The 26633-nt window shown below is 48.9% G+C and overlaps 1 protein-coding gene across 1 annotated transcript in view; it reads left to right on the forward strand.

Moving 5' to 3' along the window:
* The first annotated feature begins 17569 nt into the window (after positions 1 to 17569).
* Positions 17570 to 26633, forward strand: part of TXNDC15 (thioredoxin domain containing 15) — a 360487-nt gene continuing 351423 nt past the window's right edge. Inside the window, exon 1 of the mRNA XM_069652576.1 lies at positions 17570 to 17937. Coding sequence (XP_069508677.1) covers positions 17883 to 17937 — 55 coding nt within the window. The 5' untranslated portion in view covers positions 17570 to 17882. The remainder of the gene's footprint in view (positions 17938 to 26633) is intronic.

The raw sequence follows: 26633 nt of genomic DNA on the forward strand, positions 1-26633 counted from the left end.
CTTATTGATGCGGTTAGCAAAGTTTTTGCCATCCTGCTCCTAAGGGACCTTAATACAGTGGTTAGACACAATTCATATCTCAGCAGATTTCAAGTTGTTTTAGGGAGGAGCTGGGAACCAACTTGAATGCAACAATCCTGGCTCATTTGAGAGATTTGGTTCATCAACCCAACGCTGGAGATGTGTTTATAGCATCATTGGACCTCTCAAATGCTTTTGATGGAGTTATTAGATCAAGATTATGGACAAAAATGCTGGCTTTACAGATCCCCCGTAAGCTAGTTCAACTTCTCGCTTTACTCCACTCAAATACATCTATTAGGGTCCGTATGACCAGGGAGGGTGCCTTGTCGGGGGCAATAGCAACTTTTGTGGGGGTCAAGCAGGGCTGCTCACTGGTGTCTATTCTTTTCACTCTGTATGTGTGCAATGTGGAGGGGGTGTGGCAGGGATCTTCGATCGCACCGACAAGATTGGGGAGGATGGCGATTGAGTGGATGGCCTTTTCTGATGATTTCATCCTTTTTCATCGTACCACCGTGGGCCTTAGAAGGAAGATGTATCTCTTCTATCACTATGCAGTGGCTAATAACCGTATGCCTAATGCAACGAAATCCCGGATCCTGTTTCTTTTTAAAAAAAAGAAAGTTACAAAAATTATAGGTGACTATGGGTGATGAACATGTAGATCAAGTACAGGCTAATACATATTTGGGGTACCATCTTACAAACAGGGCCTCTATGAAAGATTGGAAGCAGAGTCTCGACGAGAAGGTCTGTAGACTTAAGATCCAAATGAAATTCTTGAGATCAAAGGTCTGCAGATTCTCTCTGTTACCAATCAGGCGTTTTTATCTAGCTAAATGTAAGCCAATCTTACTTTATGGCTTAGATATTTGTACCCACGACATGAGCCTGACACTTAATATGATTCAGGGAAAGCTGTGGAAAGAGCTTCTGGGCCTATCGATGGCAGTCCCGAATGCAGTTATTCGCCATGAGTTGTGTCTCATCTCGCTTAAAACGAGGTACCTCTGGAAACTGCTCTCCCTGTATAAGAAAATAAGTGATCCTCCTAAAAACTCTTTGAAACTCTAAGAGAGGTGGCTAGAGTTGAAACTGTTCCCTCTATGACTAAGTTCTGTGATAGAATGATTTCTATACTCCTGTCCTTAGGACTTACCGTAGAGGATCTTATAGAACGACCAGGCTGGGTGAAGAGGCTCCTTCTTAGGGCTGATTGGGTGGAAACAGTTTAGGGTGTTCATTCTTATGTTTCTTACAAAGATTATTCCAACTTTTGCCACGCAAGGGAATGCTTGCTCCTCTACTTACAGAGATTTCCATGTGAGAAGGGCAGGTTAAGTTACATGCGCATCAGGCTCAATCAGTTTCCGACCCTTGAGAGGACAATCCACTGGGGTACTGATAACAGTCCAAGGTCAGACTCTTCAGATCTGAGATGTCGTTTTTGTGGGGACCCCAAAGTCCAAGAGACACTTAAACATTTGGTGCATGTATTTTGAACCTCTATGCTCCCTGACTCTCAAAGATGGATACAAGAAAGACCTTGAGTGCTCTGTAAATCTATTTTGGAATAGATGTATGTGGGGTTTAAACATATCTCTAATTGTGGCATTGAATGCATTTTTGCAGGGCTTAACTATTGGTTTAGAACAAATGAATTTGCTTATTTGAAACTGCACTGAGGCACACTTGGAACTAAATGCATTTTTGTTTATCCTCTGTGCTGTATTATTTAAACAGGCATATGTGTACTTTTATGAAATAAGGATGTCCTTTTATTATCGATTCTATATATACACATGACATTTTTTTATTATGCTATGTCTTTTCTCTTAGATGTGAATTTGTATATGTTGTGTAAGGTTTTCTGTAAACTAAAGACACAACAATAAAAAATAAATAAAAAAAAGTTGACAGAGGTTGACAATGCTGATAAGATTGCATGGTTACTTAGCAGACTGCCCCATTCTGGTTGCAGTGCCATTATGGAAATGTTAAAAGCTGAGAGAGCAGATTTTGCAACGTTGAAGCAAACTCTAATCTTAAGGTTTGGAAAGACTCCTGCCCAATACTTAAAGAGATTCAGAGCATACAAAAAGAAAGAAGGAAGTACTTGGGTATCTTATGTAACTGGATCCTTAAAAAACTTGACTGGCTGGTTTGAAGGTTATAAGGTCTCCACCTTTGAGGGTATGGTATGTCTTGTCATGCTTGAACATATTTTTGCATCTTGTTCCCCTGAGCTTAAGCAGCATTTGGCAGATTCAAAGGAGTTAGATCCTAAGAATCCTGCCATAGCAGCAGATTTGTGGGTGTCACATAGAGTGTCCCATAAGGACAAGACTCATCCTGGTAAGCAGGAGGAGGGGAAAAAGTCCAAAGATAAGAAGGGTGGGGGATCTGATCAAACTTCCTCCCAGAAGGGCCACAAAAATAAAAATATGTGTAAGTTACAAGAGGATTCACATGGTAGTGGAGGTTATCCTCCAAAACAGAACTCTGGTTATAGTAAGCCTCCTTGTGTAAACAGACCCAGTGGATCTTGTTTTCCTTGTGGAGCAAGTGACCATGTGAAGGGGGATCCCAGATGTAAGGTCAAAACCTTGGGGGTCCACTCTGCTAATCTGGCCTTCTCCTATGAGGAAGAATAGATTACAGGGGCATCCTTCTCCTCAGACTCCTTCCCCAGTGGGACAGACGCTGAGGAAGTTTTAGTTTCCCTGGGTTCCTGGGAGCCTAAAGTCTCAGGGGCTTATGCTACGATTCCAGATAATACCAAGCACTACTTTAAGGACAGTGTGCTGATCAATGGAGTTGATACTCCAGCTCTTAGGGATAGTGGGTGTAGTCGAACTGTAGTGGATTCTATCTTGGTAGACCCAGAGGAAGTTGCCAGAGCTCCTCTAGTGCCCACTAAGTTGGCTCATGGGCCATCTCTCCAGTTCCCAGTAATACCTGTAAATCTTACTTTATATGGTACAGTGAGCATTCAGGGAGATGTCCCAGGAGAGATCTTGCTGGGAAATGATCTCAGAGCTTTAGGGCTTGTGGGAGATACAGCTGAAAGACCCTGCACAAGGTCTCAAACAAGGGCAGCACTGGCCAAAACCACTGCAGTGCCCAAGCTAAAGGGGAACCCAAGGCCAAAAGAGTCAGAAAAACCAAAAGAGGGAAAGTAAATATTCCCCCTAACTCACCTACCACTTAGGTGGAGGTAGTTGGACAAATACCAGAACCTGATGAGGAAGTGGTGTTACCTGAAGTGTCTGACCCCAATGACCATCCTGAACTAAAATACTTATTAGTAGAAGGTGGTCCTGACAGGGAAGAATTCAGTAAGGGCCAGCGTGAGTGCCCATCTCTGAAAGGCCTAAGGAGACAGGCTTGTGCCCAGCTTGAGGGTGAACCTCCGGGGACAAATCAGATGTATTGGGAAGGTGAGCTCCTGTATAGTGAGCCTACTGAGTCTACAGAAGGAGACCATAGGAGGTTGGTGGTTCCTCTTGCTGTAAGACCCTTCCTCCTGCAGCTGGCGCATGAAGTGCCCCTTGCTGGTCACCTTGGAATCAAGAGAACCAAGCAAAGGTTATCCATGCACTTCTACTGGCCCAAGATGGGGGTGCAAGTAGAAAGTCACTGCAGGAGTTTTGCCACCTGCCAGTTATCTGGTAAGAGTGGCTCAACAAGTACCACTCCCTGTTGTGTGTGTACCATTTGAGAGGGTAGCGATCAACATTGTTGGTCCCTTTGACCCCCAGACATCCTCAAGCAATAGATTTACCCTGGTGCTGGTCGACCATGCCACCAGGTATCCTGAGGCCATCCCATTGAAGACTGCGACTGCCAAGTCAGTTGCAAAAGCTTTACTTGGCAGATTTACTAGGGTTGGCTTCCCTAAAGGAGGTTGTACCTGATAGGGGCAGCAACTGTATGTCAAAGTATATGCAGACCATGTGGAAGGAATGTGGTGTCACCTATACGTTTTCATTCGCATACCACCCACAGACGAATGGTCTTGTGGAAAGGTTTAACGGAACCTTGAAAAGCATGATTGGGGCTCTGGAAGAACCCCTAGATCTTTTGTTACCATGCTTACTGTTTGCCTACCGAGAGGTACCACAAGAGAGTGTTGGCTTCAGCCCCTTTGAACTTCTGTTTGGTCACCCTTTAAGGGGACTCTTGGCCATAGTCAAGGAGGGATGGGAGATGCTCACTCCCCCTATTACTACCAATGTAGTGGACTATGTACTAGGGCTCAGAAAAAGGGTGGTACTCCTGATGGGTCTGGATAGTGAGAAGCTGAAGGCAGGGCAAGCACTGGGGAAACATTGGTATGACCAGAAGGCTTCCGTCATCACTTTCAAACCTGGTCAGAAATTCGTGATCATGAATCCTATAAGGCCTAGAGCTTTGCAGGACAAATGGTCAGGCCCTTACACAGTGGTGGAGTCACTGGGTGAGGTCAACTATTTAGTGGACCTTGGAAGGGCTGGACAGGCTCCAAAAGTGTTACATGTAAATTGACTGAAGGCTTTCATCCCAAGAGTTGAAGTCGCTGCACTACTACTGGCTTCAGATGTGGAGGAAGAGGAGGAGTCAGAACCTCTCCCTGACCTGCTCCAAAGTAGTCCTTCAGAGAGCTCCATTGAGGGTGTCCATGTGGCCCCTCACCTGACTCATGATCAGCAAGCAGAGGTGAAAAGTTGGCTTATGCAGTGTTCCCCCTTGTTCTCACAGTCCCCTGGTTTGACACATTGGTGCAAACATGACATTGACACAGGAGACAGTGTACCTACCAAAAGTAGGGGATACAGAATGTCAGACAAAGTAAGGTCTTACATTAAGACAGAGGTCCACAAAATGTTGGATCTTGGGTTAGTGAACCCTCTAGTAGTCCTTGGTCCAGCCCAGTGTATTGGTTCCAAAAGCAGGTACTTTGAGTTGAGGTTCTGTGCGGATTACAGGCCTCTGAATGCTGTCACCAAGACAGATGCACACCCATTGCCTAGAACAGATGAGCTGGTGGATACTTTGGGGGCCTCCAAATACCTCAGCACATTGGACCTCACTGCAGGCTATTGGCAAATAGCTCTTGCAGAATATGCCAAGGAGAATACAGCTTTCTCAACACCAGAGGGTCTTTACCAGTTCAGGGTAATGCCTTTTGGGTGGAAGAGTGCACCTGCCACTTTCCAGAGGCTTGTGAATCATATGTTGAATGGGTTGGATGAATTCTGTCTTGCATATCTGGATGATATAGCAGTTTTCAGTGCCATCTGGGAAGACCATGTGAAACACCTTAGGATTGTGTTACAGGCTCGTCAGAAGACCCGCTTGACCATAAAGGCCAGTAAGTGCCATACTGGACAAGGATCAGTGGTCTACCTTGGACATGAAGTAGGTGGAGGGAGGATACAGCCTCTACCCAGTAAAGTACAAGCAGTACAAGACTGGCCTACCCCCACTACTCAGACCCAAGTGAGAGCCTTTTAGGACTCACTGGGTATTACAGAAATGTCATGGCAGACTATGGGACAATAGCTGCCCCTCTGACTGCTCTCACCACTCCAAAGAAACCCAAGAAGGTAACTTGGTCTGAAGAGTGTGAGAAGGCCTTTCATGTTTTAAAAGACTCTTTGTGCCAGGCCTCTGTTCTCAGGGCCCCTGATTACTAAATACCTTTTATTGTGCTGACAGATGCCCCCGACACTGGGATAGGAGCTGTACTATCACAAGTAGATGAGAAGGGTAAGGAACACCATATTGGCTTCATTGGTCACCAGCTTAAGGACAGAGAGCTCAGATTGTCCACAGTAGAGCAATAATGTTTCTCTGTTGTGTGGGCTGTAAGGAAGCTGAGGCCCTACCTCTATGGGAACCCCAAACTTGTTGCTGCTGTTTAGACACCATAGACTGACTTTGCCAGAGAAGCACAACCTTCAGCTGCACTCCTCTGGGCTTTCACTCACTTTTTATGGGGAAACTGACATGCCCTTAAGACAGTCAGTACTGGGAGACTTTGTTTCCCTTAGTCCTTTTCCAATGTTGTAACTTTTGTGCAACATGTAAAAAGTACACAATGTACCTTAAAGTACAGTGTACTTGGGTCTTATAGTCAATTACAATGACCCTAGATACTCTCTATGGACTTTTTGTGAGATGTGCAGATGTGTCATGCACAGGGCTGGTGGCAGCTATCTTTTCGCATTATTTTTAACCCTTTCCTGCCAGGTTAACCGCGCTTGGCACAAATAGGTGGCCTGGCTCCAAAATGGCCATGCCATGAGGTTCTTTGTCCTGTCCTTTGGCCATCTTGCCCCTTTGCCTTCCCCAGGTCGAGCCGACCCGGGTCAGTCCTTGTTTGACCATGCAGTTTCCTGCTAAACGCCAAGCTTTCGCAGGTTTCTGCATGCCTTGTGTGTGTGCCTCCAGGATGTGGGCTGGGGTGTCTGGCCACAATGCACATCCTTGGTGCCAGAGAGTCTGGAGTGCCGTGAATGCTTTGGACCACTGTGGTCCGTGATTGGTCCACGTATGGAGTGTGTGTTTGTAAGCAGATCTCCCATTGAGTCCTCTCCGTTTTGGCGCAAAGGGAACTTTGGATGAGAGGAGGCCAAAAACTCCCATACCATGTCGATCTCTGGAGTTCTCACTGAACGAAGGATAGGATCCAAGTATCCTGAAACTACGAAGCTGAGTTGAGGAACCACTGGTGACCCGCTGGAAGGTTTGGCACCCTGAGCCCGCTGTTGTCCTGTAGGAGCCCGCTGCATCTGATCGTCCTAGAAGGTCTGCAAATACGCTTCGACCCATTAGAATAGTGGGACCAACTATTTTCGGCACCTTCAACTAAACCTGCAAGTAAGCCTTCTCGGAAGTGTCCTGGGCCAACCAGTGGGCTGACAAGCTTACGCAGGTCCTTTGCTCTGTCCCCGCCGTCGTTTCAAGGAGGCCCTCGAAACTTGGTATACTGCTAGCCCTGTGTCCGCGGCACCCTCACACCGAATTTTGTACACTTAGCATTCCCAGGTCTAAAGTGAGACGAGTGCGCCAGGACCGGAGCATACGCAGTTACTGTGTTGCCCTGCTACGGCAACGACATTTGCAGGTGCGCTGCATTTATGACCCTCTTTCCCCTGAAGCCTGCTGCAGTGACACTGGGTCGATTCATCCACCCGGAGCGGAGAAATCTTCACTGTCCCATTTGGGAATCCTCACTGTATCTTCGGAACTGAAAGCCGCAGAGCCGTCATATTGCCACAGTAGAACCCGAAACCGAAGTGGACTCAACTGGCGGTTTGGTCCAGAGTGCACCTGGGGCCGGTGAGTAACCCTAACCTTAACCGGTGGCCCCTAGCGCCTTCATCCATTATTACACATGAGTGGCCCCTGGGGGTCCCTCTCCTTTCCACTGCTAGTGCGAACTAGCGACTCCATCCTGCACTCTGGAACTGCCTCTGCCTTCAAGTGGAGGTCCTCCCTGAATAGTGGGAACGTATTCTTCATCGCCTCATCGACCTTCCTGAGTTGCTAGAGAACCCTGAAGAGACCCTGTTTTGCCCATTGGAACAACCGCATGCACTTGCATTGCATGTACTATTGAGCACAAGGCTCCCCTCTTCTTAGGGCTTGGACTGCCTCTTAGTTAGGTGTACTGTCGATGTCAAAGGGGCCTAAAAGACTATCTGCACTGCCTGTTTTCTCGCCATCTAGGTTGTGGACATATTTGTGCATTTAACCCTATAGACCCCAATGTTCTTGTATTGATTGTGTTGTGTTGGTTTACTTAGTATTGCTGTGATACATTTGCTATTGTCTGAGTTACAAAGGCCTTGTAATAAATGTGTTTTATTTTTGATATAACAACTGTCTGGGAGTAATTTGTAAGTGTCCTTGCTCTGTGTGCTCATTGAGGTCTTTCAGTCATCCTCACCCCTCCTGAGACTTAGTCTTGACCGCCTGCCATAGATACCTTGATTGGTCTGGCTTGTCCAGAGGTTACCCTTTTCCAAGAAACTAGGCTGGCCTTCTGAACATCTGCCCACCAGGTCAGAGTTCAGATGCCCTCTTGGCTAGGGGGCACCATGGCAACTTGGCCTGCAGGCCCTGCTTACACAGGGTGGGCCTGCAGGCCTCAATGAGAAACGGACTCAAGTCATTCCGTTTCGGAGTTTGCAGCCATTCTGTTCCACGTGCCTGCAGAGCTCCCTTTTATTAGCTCGGGCCATGACACAGTCATGGCCCATCTTAAAAGGGCAATACACGTGGGAGGGATACATTCCCTTAAAGGGGAAACACACATGGGAGGGTCACTCTGTAACATTCCTCCTTTTTCATAAGGAACAAACAAATGTGATTACAGCATAACTGAACCCCCCCACCAGCGTTGCATAACGGCATTACTTGGGAGTCATGGCACCAACTTCAAACAGGATTTGCAACCACCACACACATGGCCTCACATTCTTATATGCATATCACCTACGACCCATCACCCTCAGGTGATGGTCACAGGGGGCAAGCCCCCGGTGGATGGTTGGCAGTTGGACCGCAAGTTACAAACCCTTTATTAACCTGGGGTACGGAATTGCCACCATTGCATGATACTCGTGGATAGCCACTGGTACCATATAAGCACCTCTCCCAACTGCGGGAGTACAGCTTCACATCACTGCCCTTTACTGAGACCACTTTAAGCATGTAACTACTATGCAGGTTCACAGCATCAAAACGCATGTTTACTGAGTCCTCTTAAAGCAATGGCAGGACTGCCGGAGACCAGTTCACCTTCCATCGGCGTCTGTTCAGGAGTCACTTTCCCGGGTCCAGGTCCATTGATGGTATAGTTCAAAACCGGCAAAGCCGCACCTGGCAGGTGCAAGGGGCCACTTCGGCATAGTCCCTTGATGTTGAGGGTGGTTCGTGCAGGAGCCCCTTTCCGGGGTCCAGATCCATTGATGGTACAGTTCAAAACCGGCAAATCCGCACCTGGCAGGTGGCAGGGGCCACATCGGCATAGACCCTTGATGTTGTAGGTACGGCCAGGGAGATGCAGATCGCCGGCGTCCAGGCTACTCCACGTAATGCTGACAGGGCACGGGGTGACAGGACATCCCTCACCCCCTTTTCGGCGATGTCCCTCCAGTCCCCAAAGTGCAGCTCTCCAGTGGCACATGAGGGCGCACAAGCACTCCCGAGGGGCTGCAACCCTTACCTTGCCCAGTGTACCGCTTCCTCGCGGCGGGTGTCAGGGCCACCCATGTTCATTGGTCAAACAGCAGCTGTTGGTTGAACTCAGGGGGCCTGTAGGTATCTCCCCCAAGCCCACGTTGGGCTGGTTCTTCGAGGGGATGCTCTGCCGGGTGACGTTAGTGGCAGGCAGTCAGGGCCACTAGCTCCCTGGTCCTCAGACGGTACGGTATGGGACATTAGTGGCATGGTGCCGAGGCCACTTGTAGGGCAGCTTCTGTGGCTGGGTTACTTCCATGGCAGGGTGTCTGGTTTCCTGCTGGCACTGCTCTGGGGTGATTACGTTCATCCTTCTTGTGCCATGCCTTTTAACTGCTGGTGTGGGGCCCAGGTGCTAGCCTGGCTGGCAGTGCGGGACTGGACTGGCATCCCAGGTGCGTGGTGGGAGTCGATCTCTTGGATCACCTGACAGCGCATAGCGCCTCTTCCCTGGTGCTGGAGGATCTTCCCTTTGTCAAGCCCTGCTCAGGCAGCATCCCATGCTTGATAGTACCGGCAGGAGGTGCGGTGTACGGAGCGCAGGGTGCCCCGGTGCTCCTGGCTGGGAACCCTGAGGAGCATGAGGGTGGAAGTCCCACATCAGCCACAGTGTGGCCATTGTTGGTGTTGGGTCAATGCCATACTCCGTTAGCACAAAGCTGCCTTTGGTGCGCAGAGTCCTTCTTCTTCTCCTTCTTTGGCACCGAGACTCAGCGCCCATCCGTCCCTGTTGCTGTCATTGGGGTCTGACGGCATCCCTTCGATGCTCTGAGCACATGATATGCCAAGTGCTCGATGTTATGAGCACGTTATATGCCTGTGCTGATATGGAGTCCTTTCCTAGTCACTGCCGGGCCAGGGATCACTTTTGGGGCAGCCTCCTTTATTCTCTTTGCACCAGAGTATTTCACACGATCACCTGCACATGGCCCAGGCTTTTCAGAGGGTCCGCCACCTGCTTCATGTGCATTAGCTCTGGCATGGAGCCTGCATCTTTTCATGCCCACATGGCCCGGTTGCATACTGGGGTCCTTACTTCTCATTACCACTGCCAGGCCCGGGATCTTCAATGGGGCCCTTTTCTTTGCTACGAGCTCCGACAGGGAGCATGCATCATCTTTTTCACTGCTCCTACCGGGGCACAGTGGCCTTCACTAGCAGCAGCCCGGGATCTTCCCGCTGCAGGCACTGGGCTCGTGCTGGGGCTCCGGCAGTATTGCAACACGAGAGTGTTACCGCCTGCCTGCAGGGGACTCACCTCCCATTATACGCTCCCGATTGGAGCACTTCATTTAATTTATCGCTGGGGCCGGGATGACAGTGGGGGACCCGGCGTGTCTTCTTTCGGCAGTGGCAGGCGTGCCGGGGGCCGTCAGCATGACACGGCTGCTTCCCCTTTTGCGCGCGGCGTGTGCCGCAGGGAGCTGCATGCTGGATCCTCCCCTGGCGGCACGAGCACCCTCCTCACCGAGGGCCGCGGCCGGGGAGGACCCACAGCAAAGGGTGCTGGAGCTCTTTCCACGTCTCCTCCTCTTTCACCTAAAGGAGAAAACAGCTCAGCTCCCTCTCTCAATGTGGGAGACAAAACTTTCTTTGCGGCGGCAGCCGCTCTGTTCCTTCTCCCTTGGTGCGCACACTTCATTTCCATTAGGCAGAATGCCACGGGCGCACCGCACCGCACCGCAGGGTGGCCCGGGCCTGCACCGTGGCTATGGCAGTGAGACACAGGCCAATCCTGGCTTGCGGTGGGTTCAGGCACTCCTCTTCTCACTCTCCATCCTTTCTCTCACCAACACAAGTGAGGGCAGGGACAGTGCCTCGCGGGGGCCCATCGTCTTCTCACCTTTTTTCGTTAGAGATGACTGTCGGGCCGATGGACGGCCGCGGACTGCAGGTGCACAACACGCGCGCGCGGGCCTCGCGGCAATGATACGCGGGAGCCGGAGTGCTAGAGAACCTTGCTTTATTCTTACACAACGGCAACTGCCGAACCTCCCCCCGCCCCTCCCCTCCCCTTCCCTTGACGTCACGTCCTGGACGTCCTAACGTAGCGGCCGCAACGGCGGCCGGCCCACACATAACGATGCGGGTGAGCTGACATCTCCCCCCTTTTTAACATGAGGGGTGCTCCTGTCTCCTTACCCCATTTCTTCTATCAGGCGAAGCGGCTTGATGCGACTCCTCTGAGGGCGCCTCACCCCACACGGCGTCGAGCAGTCTCTGGCCAGGGTTGCACCGTCCTTTTCTGTCTCTGACTCCTCGGCGTCTCCTTGGTAGGGTTCCTCTGAAAGGCCATTTCCGTCACTGTCTCTGTCCCATTCCCACCGCTCTCCATGATGGGGTTTTACCCGCTTGAATTGTGAGCTGTTTCGGGTTATGGATGTGCAGTCGCTTCTTTGTGCTGTGACCATTGTTCCTTTCTTATGGGTGATGATGAGGGGGTCGGGTGCGAATGTCGCTTCTTCCTTCCTGTGTTTGGGTTGTCTGACCCATACCTCATCGCCTGTCTGCATCGGATTTTCTCTCGCCCTTCTCTTTCTGTCCGTTGCTTCCTTCATTTACGCCTTATTCCTCTCGTCGTTGACTCTTGCTTCTCGTTCAAGGCTTGTCGTACCCTTGGGTCTTGGGTCCTCTGGTAGCCTTGTGGTGATTGGCCTCCGGAATAGCAGGTCTGCCGGGCATATGCCGGTGGTGCTGTGTGGTGTGTGACGATACTCCCTGAGCAGTTGATTGAGAGCCTGCTCGAAAGGTTTGTTTTGGATATGGGCAATCTGTAGTGTTCTCTTGATGTTGGTCATGAATCTTTCGACCATGCCATTTGCCTGAGGCCATCGGGGAGTTATCTTTTGGTGTTGGAATACCATGTATCGTGCAAACTTCTGAAAACATGACTTATGAAAGTGGGGCCGTTGTCTGACTTTATCACTTTGGGGATCCCGTACGCTGACACCATCCGGTCAAGGGCGGGGATAACACTCGATGTTGCGCTGCTGTCTACGATCTGGGCGTCGGGGTATCTCGAATGTTCATCCATGAGTACCACGACGTGCGTTCCGTCATTCAATGGTCCGAACAGGTCCACTGCCAGTTCCTCCCATACTTTAGTGGGAAGCGGTGACATTTGTAGCGGATTTGGGTGTGGCGGCCGAGCTACCTGTGCACATATGTGGCATCCTCCTATGATTGTTTCTACTAGGTTGTCAAACTGCGGGAACCACACTTTCTGCCGGAGAAGCCGTTTCGTGGCCACTATCCCACGATGTCCTTCATGGGCCAGGTGTATCGTCCTTTCCCGGAGTGCTCTCGGAATGACGACCTTGCACCCTTTTAACAGTACCATGCCTTCCACCACTGTCAATTCGTCACGGACTAGATGTAGTCCCTTGACTTCTTCCTTGACTTCGTCTGTTTCTGCCTTCGCTTGCTGCCTCATGAGGGCCCTTTTGTCCGTTAGAAGGCAATGTCTGACGATGCGTAATGCGGGATCGGCTTCCGACTGAGCGGTTATCTCTGCCCATCCTATGGGTAGCGGCTGTAGGTGGTGAATGACATAGTTAATGTACGCGTCTGCGATGGAGGGTTGAGATGCCGTGGGGTGACGAGAGAGATAGTCGGCTGGATTGTCCGCCTTTCCGGGCTGGTGCTTAACCGTGAATTGGTAGTCTTGTAGTCTCAAACCCCATCTAGCTATCCTTGGTGGCATGACGGCTTTGGGATTTCCATAGATAGTCAGGAGGGCCTGGTGATCCGTGACTATTGTGAATCTCTTGCCGAAGAGAAACAGGTGAAAGTATTCGCAGGCCCATACTACCGCCAGGCTTTCCTTTTCCGCCTGGGAGTATGCCTGTTCTGTGGTTGTCAGGCTCCTGCTGGCGTACGCGACTATGTGGACGTTTCGCGAGTCCTCCGGATCTTTTTGTGTCAGGATGGCACCAAGGCCTACCAGGCTGGCGTCTACAATCACCTCGGTGTCGCACCGGGCGTCGTAATACGCCATGTCCTCTGCCTGTGAAATGGCGCTTCTGATGGCTTCGAACGCCTCTTGACACTCCTTTGACCATACGAACGGCGTGTCCTTCCGCGTGAGCAGTCGAAGGGGGTTGCTGACCGTGGCATAGTCCTTCAGATATCTAGAACAATAGCTGGCTAGGCCCAGGAATGAGCGCAGGTCTGTTGTGTTTATGGGGGAGGTGGCAGAGTTTAGCGCTTCAACTTTTTCCGGGTCCGGCCTCATGCCTTTCTCCGAGAAGATGTGACCAAAGAACCTCAGCGACCCCTTGGAGAATTCGCACTTTGCCTTTTTTAGCGTGTGGCCAGCCTCTTCCATTGCCTGACATACTTTGTGGAGCGCCCTGTCGTGTTCTTCCTGCGTTTTGCCGTATACCAGGACGTCATCTGAGTAATTCAGACAGTTTGGTATGTGTCGAATTACTTTGTGAATCTCTTCCTGGAAGATCTCGGCCGCCGACGAGATACCGAAACTGAGTCGTTTGTACTGAAATAATCCAAGGTGGGTGACAAACGTGGTGATGTATCTGGATTCGGCTGCGATTTCGATCTGGTGGTATCCTTTAGTTAGGTCCAGTTTTGAGAAGACTCTTGATCCGTGTAGAAGGTGGATCATATCTGTGATCCTGGGCGCCTGGTGTCTCTCTCTCTCGATGGCGGTGTTGGCTCGGCGCATGTCGACGCACAAGCGGATGGACCCGTCCGGCGACTTTTTGGGGACTGGGACGATGGGTGAGACCCAGGGGGTGGGCCCCGAAACCGGTTCAATAACGTCCATCTTGATCAGTTTATCCAGTTCTTCTTCCACTTGTCTTTGGATGTTGAATGGAATGCCGCGGTAGTGTTGGGCTACTGGTTTGACGAGTGGGTCTATGTGCAGGTGTACTTTCCGGTGTTTTAGTTTTCCTAGGCCGTGGAATAGTTTAGGGAAGGTCTGTTCAATTATTTCCGGCTTGGCAAAGTACTTGTGGGCCATCAACTGATAGAGGATGTGTACCAGGCCCATCTCCACAGCTGTCCTGAAGCTTAGGATGCAGCCACTGTCTGCTTCCGTTTTGAGGATGTGCAGTGGGATTCTCGCGGAGTGCTGCTTGTGGGAGCACCACGCTGTTATGGTGCCTTTGCACGGTAGGGGCGTCGTGGATCCATATGGGTAGATGTCTATTTCAGCCTTCTTGATTTTGGGAGGTGGAGTTAGTGCTTCGTAGGTTTGTTCATTTATGATATTCACCGTGGCCCCGGTGTCTATAAGGAATTTCACTGGCGTTTTGTTTACAGTCAATGTGACTATGGGACTGTGCTGTGTGGCGGACGTGTTAGTCTTGACGGCCCATACGTAGCCCTTTTTCCTCAGGTCATCCCCTGAAGATGGGGTGTCGCTGCTGGTGGGGGATCGCGTTTATATGTAGCGGACGTATCGTCTTCTGTGGGAGCGACGCGTGTCCTCTGACGAGCGCCTGTCGTCCCTGGAGTAGTGGCTGGATCTGCTGCTGTCCTCTCTTTTTGTCGGCTTCCTGTCGCTCTCTCCTCTGGGCTTGGGCGGGCTTTGCCGGCTGTATCGGCGTCTGTCTTGAGTTCGGGGTCTACCCTGTGCAGTCATGGGGGCGTTCTTGCACGTGGCCCTGAAGTGGTCCATGCCTCCGCATGCAGCACATTGTTGTCCCAGGGCCGGGCAGTCCCCAACGTGCGGATATTCGTACCCGCACTAGTAGCAGGTGGCCTCTGTGCGTCTCCCGCTCTGGCTGGGGCTTGTGTATAGTTTGTTGACGGATTCTGCGGGTTCCCCTGGCTGTTGAATGGAGACTTTCCCCAGGTTGTCTAGTTGTGAGTCCACGGCGGCCTCCATGCGAGCCAGTGCTAGAATCTCTTCAAGTGACCTTTGTTTTTGCAGGAGCTGTTTACGAAAAGGTTGCGAGATGCAGCCTGCGATCTGAGAGCTTCTTCGTTCGAATATCTGTGAAATTCGCAGTGTTTTAGTTTTATGCGCAGGCGCATCACGAAATTGTCGATGGATTCGCCCTTTTCCTGCCTGGTTGTATGAAATACGTGGTGTTCATAGTCGACGTTTGTGTGTGGAGCGAAGTATTCGGATAGTTTGGTGTGGAGTTGACCATAGGTTACTGTGTCGACGTCGAGTAGCTCTCCGGCTATGTCCCTCACTGCTGGCCCAACCGCCATGAACAGTGTGTTCTTCAGTCTTGCGTCATCGGTAAGTCCTATCGCCCCCGTGTAAAATTTGAAGTCCCTGAGCCATATCGTCCAACGGGGCCCCAAGTTTGAGGTGTCTCTAATTTCAAAGGGGTTTGGCATGTGGATCACCTGCGCTGCTTCTGTGTGAGGGGGTTGATTGGCGCCACTTCCTGGCGCGGCCGCTGCGGTGCTTGCCCCTCCTGTGGATGAGGCAGGCGTGCTGGCGGTATCTGACATCTTACCCGCTTGCCGCCGACCGGTGTGCTTTTAGCGGTGGGGTGTGCCTGCACCTCTTTTGCAGCTGTGGGGCTGTGCCTGCTGGTCCTGCACCCTGATGAGGCTGTGATGCTGTGCTAGCCGTTCCGGTGTCTCTGCCGTGACTGTGGGGCAGAGTCTGCCGGTTCTGCACCCCTGCTGTGGTTGTGGGGTGCGTCTGCTCGTGTGTTCCGGCGCCGCCGTCGGCTGTTGGCAGCTCCCAGCTGTCACGCGTCGTGGAGGTGCGCCGACGCGCCGAGCCGCACGATTGCGGGCCTCCCTACGGCACACGTGGGCCGTGTTATCTCGTCACCATTGTCGGGCCGATGGACGGCCGCGGACTGCAGGTGCACAACACGCGCGCGCGGGCCTCGCGGCAATGATACGCGGGAGCCGGAGTGCTAGAGAACCTTGCTTTATTCTTACACAACGGCAACTGCCGAACTCCCCCCCCGCCCCTCCCCTTCCCTTGACGTCACGTCCTGGACGTCCTAACGTAGCGGCCGCAACGGCGGCCGGCCCACACATAACGATGCGGGTGAGCTGACAATGACGACTTCCTCGTCGCCAATGTTACTGGGGGAGCTGGTCATGGACATCGCGCCAGCCCCCCCATGCTCCCGGTCATACTATGGGACACCATTATCACAGAGGCCCAGTGCCTCGAAGGATTGATGGGTGGGGGCTGGTCATGGACATCGCAGCAGCCCCCCCTGAGGTGTTATGGGACACCAGCACCTATGAGGCCCCATGCCTCTAGGGGTGGCAGGTTGAGACCCACCAGCACACGCGGACCCCGCATGCTCTCTTGGCTAGGGGGCCCCATGGCAACTTGACCTGCAGGCCCTGCTTACACAGAGTGGGCTTGCAGGCCTCAATGAGAAACAGACTCAAGTCATTCCGTTGTTTCGGAGTCTGCAGCCGTTCTGTTAAATGTGTATGCAGGGTTCCCTTTTATTAGCTTGGGCCATCTTAAAAGGGCAATGATACACATGGGAGGGATGCATTCCCTTAAAGGGCAAACATACATGGGAGGGTCACTAACAGGTGTGAATGACACTGAATGGAGCAGGCTGCTTCTAATATGCTACCATTTCTAAAGTGCCCTGTGAAACCATTTTTTTTATTTAAATGTGTTTAGTTGAATATACAACTTTTCAAATTATTTTTTTTTGTTCTCTTTTTTTCCCTTTATACAAAAAGCAAAGCATAATGCACAAGATAACAATATGCAACCTTACATCAAAAGAAACCAAAGGACACACACTGACAAATCTGCAAAAGATGATAAAAGAAATCAAAATAATACACAAAGAAATTTTCTCAGCACGTACATGAAACAATCGTCAATAACCTTGATGTGATCTGGTGCATTTATAAAAAGTATACACTTAAATAAAATGAGTACATTACCACAACCTATGGGTAGCGATGTAACACAATATATTACTGCCAAGTGCCCTGTGAAACCATTTTGTGAAGTTGGCAAACCTAATTCCAATACATATTAATGTTAATGGTATTATATAGGGAGCCATCCCCAAAAGAGTTGGCCTCCAGGCTCAGGCGGATCTGTAAACAAAAAGGTAGGGGTTGGGTTAGTGGGTGAAGGGGGAGTAGGAAAGTGACAGGTGATGTACTGTCGGTAGCTTCAGTTCGGTTTTCACCGTGTGCTGAGATCGAATATTTGTTTTTCGAGGTCATCTTCCATTCAGAAGCAGGAATGGTACAGTTAAGCGAAATTATGTATTATGTCAACGGCGTTCTCAAAGGGCAGCAGTTTGCCAAGTGAATGAAATGAAATATGAATTCATATTGGAAAAGAGTCTTCAGGACAACAATCGACGAATCTACGCCCAACATGGCCACAGAGCGAGAATATGGCATCCTTAGAAGAAATGCGGTCTAGTGTCTGTGAACTGCAATAGTACGCACGCGCTGCCAGTGTATGTGTGTGTCTCGACTCTCAGGTTGAGAATTAGGCAGCTGCTGTCCGTAGGTGCAAGGGGATATTGTGACCTATTGAACAATTATGGTCGTCGTCACATAAAGAGAAACAACACTTAGCGTAATGTGATCTGGTGTCAAGCAAAACTGAACCTTGAGCTATTCACTCTGTACCGTGGAGTGAACCGTGACAGCCTACGGATGTTGCTGCTAAACGGAGCGTGACTATGGGGTCCGTGTTGTCGCCGGTCTTCCTCTTCATCCTGCTATGCGGGACCCAAGGTCAGTGCGCGGTGGGAGATATTTCATTTCGTGTGCTCGTAGACGCCCACAAATCTGACAACAGTACCGGTTAGTTAAGAAGGGCAATGACAATCCAAAAGAGGAGCTATTAGGCGAGCAGGGGCAACGTCAGTTTGACAGAGGCATCAACAGCCTATTCGGCACACCTGCAGGTACAAAGTTTCCCAAGGAAACTGGCAGGAGTAGCCGCACCTGGGCATAAACCGCCTCACGAGGACACCATCAACGTAACAATGGCTGTACTCGCAGTAAGTAGCATACCAGGGGAATGGACGTCTTTACAAACCTGTGAGCTAGGACACATTCGAACCTACCATACATAGCCTTGCTTGGTACATTAGGCTAGCGGCAGCTGTAACATAATCAGCCGTTTCAAATCTTTTAGTTGATTAAAAGATGTAGATTCATCCCAAAGATTCTCCTTTTTTGTGTGTTGCAATGTTTAAAATATACAGAATGATTTACCCTTAGCTGTATATTGAACGGATTTTTATAAATGACCGAAAAGTTTGGTGACTCGGAGATGTGGAATTGCATGGGCGCTTATAATTTCCCTAAAATATACCTGCTGGTTAAACTATTCTTTATAATACCAAAATGCTAATGGGCTCCTTTTTGAAGTAGCCAATAGGTATCCTGAAGTTAAGAAAAAAAACGTGCTGTGTTTTGAAGTAGTGTCTTTTATATTTGAAGAATGGAAGTTGGAGCACTAAGGTATGCAGCCATCCCCCCATACGTTTCACTTCTTGTCAGCAAGTGTTCTTTGCAATCACAAATAGAGATTATACGGTAACTCTGCTTATATATTGTTGGCAAGTGTGACATTCCTGAAAATGCCATGCATATAAGTGTTTTTTTGTAGATTTCTTTTTACTGCTCAGTAAGTCACAAGAACACTAGATATCTCTTCACTCTCGTAGTAATTGTAGTTGGGCTGTTGCTATCTTGTCCATGACTTTCAGCAGGAAATTGCAGTTGGTGATTGGACGCAAATTCCCTGGATCCTTGGGGTCTCCAGGCGTCTTTATAAGGGGCGTGATGGTGACTGCTTTAATGCGCTTAGGCACAATGCCTTCTCTAAATGAGGCATTTGCTACTTTAGTTAATACTGGTGTAAAGATCTCCTTGTTGTCCAGCATTATCCTCATGGGAATAGGTTCTCTAAGCAAGAGGTAGGGTTCATTACTGCAAGCACGTTGACCATCTCTTCTTCCGAGATAGGAGAAAACTGGAAGTTAACAACATCCTGCTGTGATTAGCTCATTATAGTAGTTTTTCTTGGTCTCCTTCCATTTTTATTGTGTTTTTCTGTGCATTTCCATGTTTTATTGGTTTGTGTGGGATGTTTAAGCCACTTACATTCCAAACCTCTTTTCTCTTTCTTGAGTTTAGTTAACCCACTGTGAAACCATTTCTGATGGTTACTGTTCTCTCTTTTAAGCTTTGGTTTTAGAGGTGCCAGCTGCTCCACTAGCTCCTGCACCGCGTTTGAATATTTCAGTAACCTTTCTTCACAACAGTCATCTTTCTGGAAGTTGTCTTGTATCTTTTTCATGCACTGTTCCAATTGTGCTGGCCCTATGTTCTTAAAGTTCCTACTTAGGACTTTTTCTTGAGTGTTGATGATTTGTTTGTGGGAGTGATTCATTTCTATCTCAGATGACTTTAAAGTGGTTTGACCAAATGCATGGCAATGTCTCGACCACTGGGTAATGTAGTCCTTCGTGTCTCCAATCAAGCAGTATTGTCCTGCTTACACTGACTCAGTCAGGGAAATGCTAATGTGCTCCTGTAGGCAAGCAATACTAAACACACAGCTCAGTTCGAACGGGTAAGTACAAAATAAACGATTTCACTAGGGCACGTACTGGTACTGAACACGCTGCTTTACATTTCACAGCGCGTGTGTGCGGCCGATGTTTAACTTGCTACGAAGATTTCAAAAATGGTCAAATACAGTTCTGAATATCAAAGTCTAGATCACACTAATGGTACAATCTAAACAGTTCCGTAACATTTTCTGACAAAAATTCACAGAATTCTACAGGGGACGGCACCTCACGTGGCACGTAACCTTGGTGATTACATAGACACCAATTAACGCTCTTAGAAGGGCTGCTTATCATGTATGTCTGTATTTTATTCGGGACTGGTACCGTCCTACTTTTTGGTCCTGAAGTACATCCTGTGTAATTGGGTCTTAAAGATATGTTGTAACATTCATGAGGACTGAATGGTAGAGAGACCAGACACATTTTATGGGTCTTCATAGCAGGATCTCGACGCTCCAGGCTTTGTATCTCAGCTACTGATTTGAAATGTTAGACGTTTTTAATCAGCCAGCATAGGTTAACTGCTTTCATTTAAATAATGTCTTTTTAACTTCCGATTTTCCTCAAGAACAAAAAGCATCACTGACAATAGAGAATACAAAATGTGCAATATACACAATAGTGCATATAACTTATTACATTCAATAATCGGGCCAACATCCTTATCACATTCCTATCTCCCTCAAAATTTCGAGCCAACAGTCTTGCTTTCCAGTAGAGAAATTTTAAACGTATAGCTGCAAATCCACACCGCTTTTTTCATTTTGCCAACTTATGCACCATAAGGTACCTCATCTTATAAACTTACTTCCGCGGGCACTCTAAGACCTATGAGAAGCCTGTCCACACACATATATAGTGCCAATATTAACACTGTGCCAGTGTTAATATTTAGAAGGCGTTTTGCAAATCCAGTCTTGTGCTATTACTGGTTTAACTGGCACTTCTGCTTCCTTGTTGTTGGAGCTGGCCCCATTCTTGACTCAGCAAATGCAAATTCATGCCTATCAATTTAAATTGAAATGAACAACTGCAAAAGGTAACACTATTGGGTTTTCCACCCCGTGTTACAAAGCTAAAACACCTGGTTGGATGCATGGTTGTTGACCAGTGATTATATACATGAAGAAGGGAACCACGTGTAACTATATTCCTGTAGAGTGGCCTTTTACTATGTGTCACCTTGTTATGATAGCTTGCTGTATTATAATTGTTCACAGTGGCAACTGTTGGGAAAGTTTTCCCTTCGGTGCAATTTTCCCTCCATTTATGGACCCCCCAAATCTTTTGCTTTTGTTTGGTTTACCTAACCTGACTTTTACCAGTGATGCACAGCCTTCAGCTACACTCCTCTGGGCTTTCACTCAGTTGTTATGGAGAAACTAACATGTCCTTAAGGCAGTCAGTACTGGGAAACTATGTTCCCATTAGTCTTCACCTATGATGCCAGTTCTTGGTAACTTATTTTTCTATGTGCCAAGTACCTTACAGTACCGTGCATGGGGGTCCTTTTATTTTTGTCCCATTGCCTTCCCCCTGGTCAAAAGATCCGGTATTCCTTATTTGGGCATGCAGCCTCCCGCGAAAACTGCATCCTTCGGGGGCTCCTGCATGTCATATGCTAGTGCCCAGGAAGAGAGATGGGACTGTCTGGTCCCAATCCACACATCTCGTGCCAGTATGTTAGTCTGAAAAACACAATTACCTTTGGCCTAGCCCCTTATGGGCGACCACTTGCTAGTCTCCAAATCTACCTCGGGGGGTGTGGATCACTATGCACCCCCTGCTCTTGTATCTCGGGGCGATTGTGCACTGTGTTACTCCTAAGTTACTATGCTATGGACACACAAACATAACCTTGGACACAAATGAAAACGCATAAGCCTTTTTCAATTATAACAATGGAATACATTTATTCATGCACAGCAAGGCATGATGCAAACACTACTATAATGCAAATCTCGAATTTGCACCTTGTTTTATGCTCTGGGTGCAAATCTGCAATGCAATACATGTAAGCCTTACAAGCTTCTAATGCAAGCCAGCTAATTAGCTGGATCTATAATGCTAATGCAAAATACATATGGCAAGTGTCAGCATTCAGCATTCCTCTCCAATCCACACCATTCCTCACCACACTTCACACTCTCTTTCTAAGACAATCCCTGTCTGATTTCCCCTTCTCCAAACCCAAAGCTCTGTGTGAGTGTCTGCCCTAATTCCCCATGCACGTGTCTTATTCAGATCAATTAGGCCTCATATCAGCAATACTCCCCTCTTGCCATGTGCAAGCTTCCCATTCTCGTCTCTCTCCTCTCCAGCTCACTCTGCAACCAGCCAGTCCCTCAGGCACAGGCCTCTCAGTGGTCTGGTCTTCCTGCCAATTCTCTGCCAGTCTCCCTGCTCAATCGATCTGCATCAGCTCTCATCAGAATGCTTCCACAAGCTTCCTCTCTGAGTCCTCTCCATCTAAAAATGCCTCTCCTATACCACAGACAAACATCTCTCTCCAATCTCAGAGAGAACAGCACACACGCCTACTGCTTAGTTATAGTGTCAAATGACGTACATACATCTCTATGGTTACATTAAGCATTCACTCTTTTTGTCAACATTTCTAAATCCGAGTAGCGCCTGAAAGTCTGTTACGTATGTCTTGTTCTGTTCAGTTACTGCGTGTTCTGTCATCGTGACATTTGTGCATCATATCTTGTACCATGCTATCTATGTTAAGTGTTACCATCCTCCCATCTCCCTCCATATTCCTCTATTCACTCCATTGAAATCCCTCTCTTCATGTCTCTGTGCAAAGCACTCACTCCCTGCTGCATGCCCCCACCTTTTCTCGTCTGCGAACACAACCCAAGGCCTGATAATAAAGCCCTTCTCCGCTTCTAAGGCAAGTGTCAAGTCTAATCTCTGTCTGCCAAGCAACTATTTACACATTCCTCGTTCCAGTGTAGCTCAACAACTTTCGCAGTCTCTGGCGCTTCTCTTCTGTCTCATTCAGGATGGCTTCAGAATGCCATAGGCCTTATGCATTCTATTCTCAAATGTAGTGCCTAACGCATTCACTCATACCAAGCTCTATAATGAAAGCTCAATGTATACTTCTAAGTCCTCGCTGATGCGTGTCTCTACAATGCATACATATGTCTCTACAAGGTACTTCAAATATAACAGGCCTCTTTCGCTAGCAGTTGGAAATGGCTGCATAATATGGATAGGTAATGTCACCACTAATCAGAATGAAGGATGGATAAATGTATCCCTAAATGAGTCACTAATTACTAATGATTCACTGAAGGAGTGATGGATTCCTAATAACATACCAGACGTCTTCATAATATCTGGTTTTACAAGTATGTCTGGTAGGCTTGAATGACTGAAACCACAATGGGCAACGATTGGCCCATGCCTGATGTGCATGCAAGACAAACAATGGAAGATCTGCTATCTTAGATTTGGGTGCAAACCGAATCTTGGATGAGAGAAGGGGCTCTGCATCCATTCCAGGTCGATCACCTGAAGTTTACGCCGAACTACAGAAAGAGCCAAGTATCCTGAATGAAAGAGCAGCCTCATGGAACCACCCGAGATGGGCTAGGAAGGTTTGGCACCCTGACCCTGCTGTTGTCCCGTTGCATCCCTGCTTTTGCATCATATCAAGAAGGCCTGCAGGGGCACTTCAACTTTTTGGAGTATTTGGACATACTACCCTCTGCACCTCCTGCTTACCCTCGCAAAGAGCCTCTTTGGAGTATTCCTGAGCCATCCAGCGAACTGACCAGTTCGAACCCGGGGTATCGCACAGAAGCGCTGCTGTCCCAAGTTCAGACTTGCATTTGCGGTCCCTGTGTCTCCCTGCTGTGATGACTGTTGCTGTAAGTGCCTACAGACCTGCCCCTCTGTGTCCTGAGATGTGCTGCACCGGAACTATCCTCCTTTCTTCGAGAGCTGAGAAAAAGCTACTGTCCCGTTCCACAGCCACTGAGAGCCAGAGCGCCCTGTAACTGCAGGGGTTAAACCTAGCAAAGTGCACTAGACTTGCAAAGTTTGGTCCGGATTGTGTCGAGGGTCGGTGAGTACTTTCATCACTTACCGGTGGCCCCCTAGCACATCGCTCGTTTTTTACGCACAAGAATCCCATAAAAGATGCTTGCCTTAGCTGGGCTAGCCTGTGCTCCGCAGCTAGTCCCGAACTCTGGAAGTCGCTCTATCTGCAAGGGTAGACTCTCCTCGAGGAGTAGGGCTTTATTCTTCACGTCAACCCCCTTCCTGAACACCTGCAGCTCCCAGAAGAGAACCCACTTTTCGCTTTACGCACAACCACACCTTGTTAACGCTGTGCTTTGAGCATAAGGCTCCTCTCTTCTTCGGCTGGACTGCATAAGCTAGGGATTGACTACGAAGAACTGCCTAATGTGATATCTGTGTTGAACTTGACCCTTTCTGTTGCAGGTTGTAGTTATTTTCTCCCCTTCATCAGAATTAGGCCAAATGCATTTTGTATATATGTTACATAGTGAAAAGCATGTGTGTTAACTATTTTATTATGACTGTGGTTTAATCGTGTTTTGCTACAAAGGCCTATAATGTATTTTTGACATACATCTGTCTAAGAGTAATCTGTGGAGCTTTACTGTGTGTGCTCACTGCGGGCTTCTGATCACTCTCACCCCTCCTGAGACTTAGTCTTGACTGCCTGCCAAGCTACCGTAGATTGGTCTGGTTTGTCCAGAAGGTTCCCCTGTTCCACTAAACTAGGGTGGCCTCCTTAACGTCTGCCCACCAGGTCAGAGTTTCGAAATCCATATTAACAGCAACCTCTCATTGAACTGCCCCTAGTATATAATCCCCATCCACCCACCACAACAATTCTGGGAAATGAAACAGGCTGTATTAGGAATCAGTATTTCGTTTTATGAAACTAAAATCATTTAAAAAGCTGTCCCCACTTCAGGGCTTTAAATGGGCCAGGACGTAGCCCCAGCACTCTCCAAATATTGCCCTTGAGGCAGGGTTCTTCAGGGCTCTCATAACTGACTTCCTGACCCCGATCTCTTCCTTGCAGTAATGTAAATACAAAGCTGAGTGACAATACTGCTATTCGCCAGTAGATGTCACTATCAACATGTTTATAATTACATCAGTTAACCCCTTAAGATCCAAGGACGAGATAGCTCGTCCTTTGAGTCACTTCACTTTGTGCGATCCCTGCAAAGCAGGGATCGCACAAAAGTTTAATCCAACACCCAGGCTACGTGAGGAGGTTGTTCCTCCTCATGGCCCGGGGGTTGGATTTCTTTCAGTTTCACGTTGGCGTGCATAATGCACGCCGATATGAAACAAAGTAAATTTCACTGCGGCAGCCATTTTTCGGTTACCGCAGTGAAATGAGAAGGTGAGTCTCCACCTTTCTCCTCCTCAATTTGCGGCACTATTGTCATGGGTATCAGGCAGGCAGTTGGGGCAAGCTGGGTGGAGGCTTGGCAGGCCTGGCATAGGCACACAAAGAACCCATAACCAATCTCTCCTTTCATTCCTTCCTAATGTTTGTAGTAACTTCCTGGTTACCACTTCCTGTTGCCAAACAGGAAGTGCATGATAACTCATGAGCTCTCTAGTGTTTGGGTGTGGCTGGCTATATAAGCCAGACCCAAGATTCTTCCAGTGCTTCGTGTTGCTTACTGTGAGCTGTATCAGCAACACACTTGCCGTGCTCTGGATCATCCTGTTTCTGCTTACCTGCTCCGGATCATCCTGCTTCTGCTTACCCGCTCTGGATCATTCAGCTTACCTGGTTTTTACTCCACGCCGCAGCGATCTCCAGTTAAGAGGGGACTTCTACACCGGCACCTGTAAGAACAAAGAAGAACAGCGTTAACACGCGCACATCAGTAACGCTGCACATACTCACCGAGTCTTCCCGCGACGCTGGAATCCAGGTTAGTTGCACGAGCGCACAAACCCCCTGTAAGAAAGAAGAGACATTATTCATTACGCTCGCTCCAATAACGCGGACACTTATTTACTGCACGCTCTCTCTCTCTACACGCGGTGCATACTTACCAAAAGCCTCCGTGCAAACTTACCTAACCACCAAGTCTCCAGTAGCGCTGAACCCGGACTCGAGGCGCTAATACCACATAATTTCTCCTGCAAGGGAAAGGGAGAGACATTACCAGGCGCGCTCGACTTGAAGGCGCTGCGCAAACCTACCAGCAGCTAGCTTCTACACGCAGCACTACTCACCCACAAAAATACCAGCAAACAAAGACAATACGGACAATTTTGGATACTCCACATTCTTCGCGCAACGTTCACTTGTGGGAAGGACTTTCTAGCCAGTGAAGAAACTGGTGCCTTGAACTCTCGGCCTCGCTGTGAAGGCATAAAACAGCGTTTGGCATCTGAACTCAGCCTACAGACATTGGCACCAATCACATGAGTGAATCACGCCCCTGCAAATGCAGGATGGAGTGCACACCCTACTAAAGATCAAGGCATTCCTCCGGGAGAAACAGGGGAAGTGAAGACTCTGGGTCAAGGGAGGCTCGTCCATCGCTCCTGCAGAGACGCAGGTGAGTGTGACAACTCTTGTGCTGTTCAGATCGAGGGAGGTGTCGTTGGAAAGGGGAGACTCTTCCCCCCCCTTTCCAACAACACCTTTTGAGTTCAGATTTGGGTAGGGGTGGGAGGGCAACTAGACCACCAGGATTTCCTTTTTACAATGAACGGGGGGTGGCCTTCCCACTCCCCACCCTGAGTAAATGAGGGGCACCTCATGTAGCCCTCCCTGCTGGCAGATTTCTGCCCCTAGGAAGGGGTACATGAGATGCC

Source organism: Ambystoma mexicanum, chromosome 3p (genome assembly GCF_040938575.1).
Source record: "Ambystoma mexicanum isolate Mex_15411 chromosome 3p, UKY_AmexF1_1, whole genome shotgun sequence".
Taxonomy (NCBI): Eukaryota; Metazoa; Chordata; class Amphibia; order Caudata; family Ambystomatidae; genus Ambystoma; species Ambystoma mexicanum.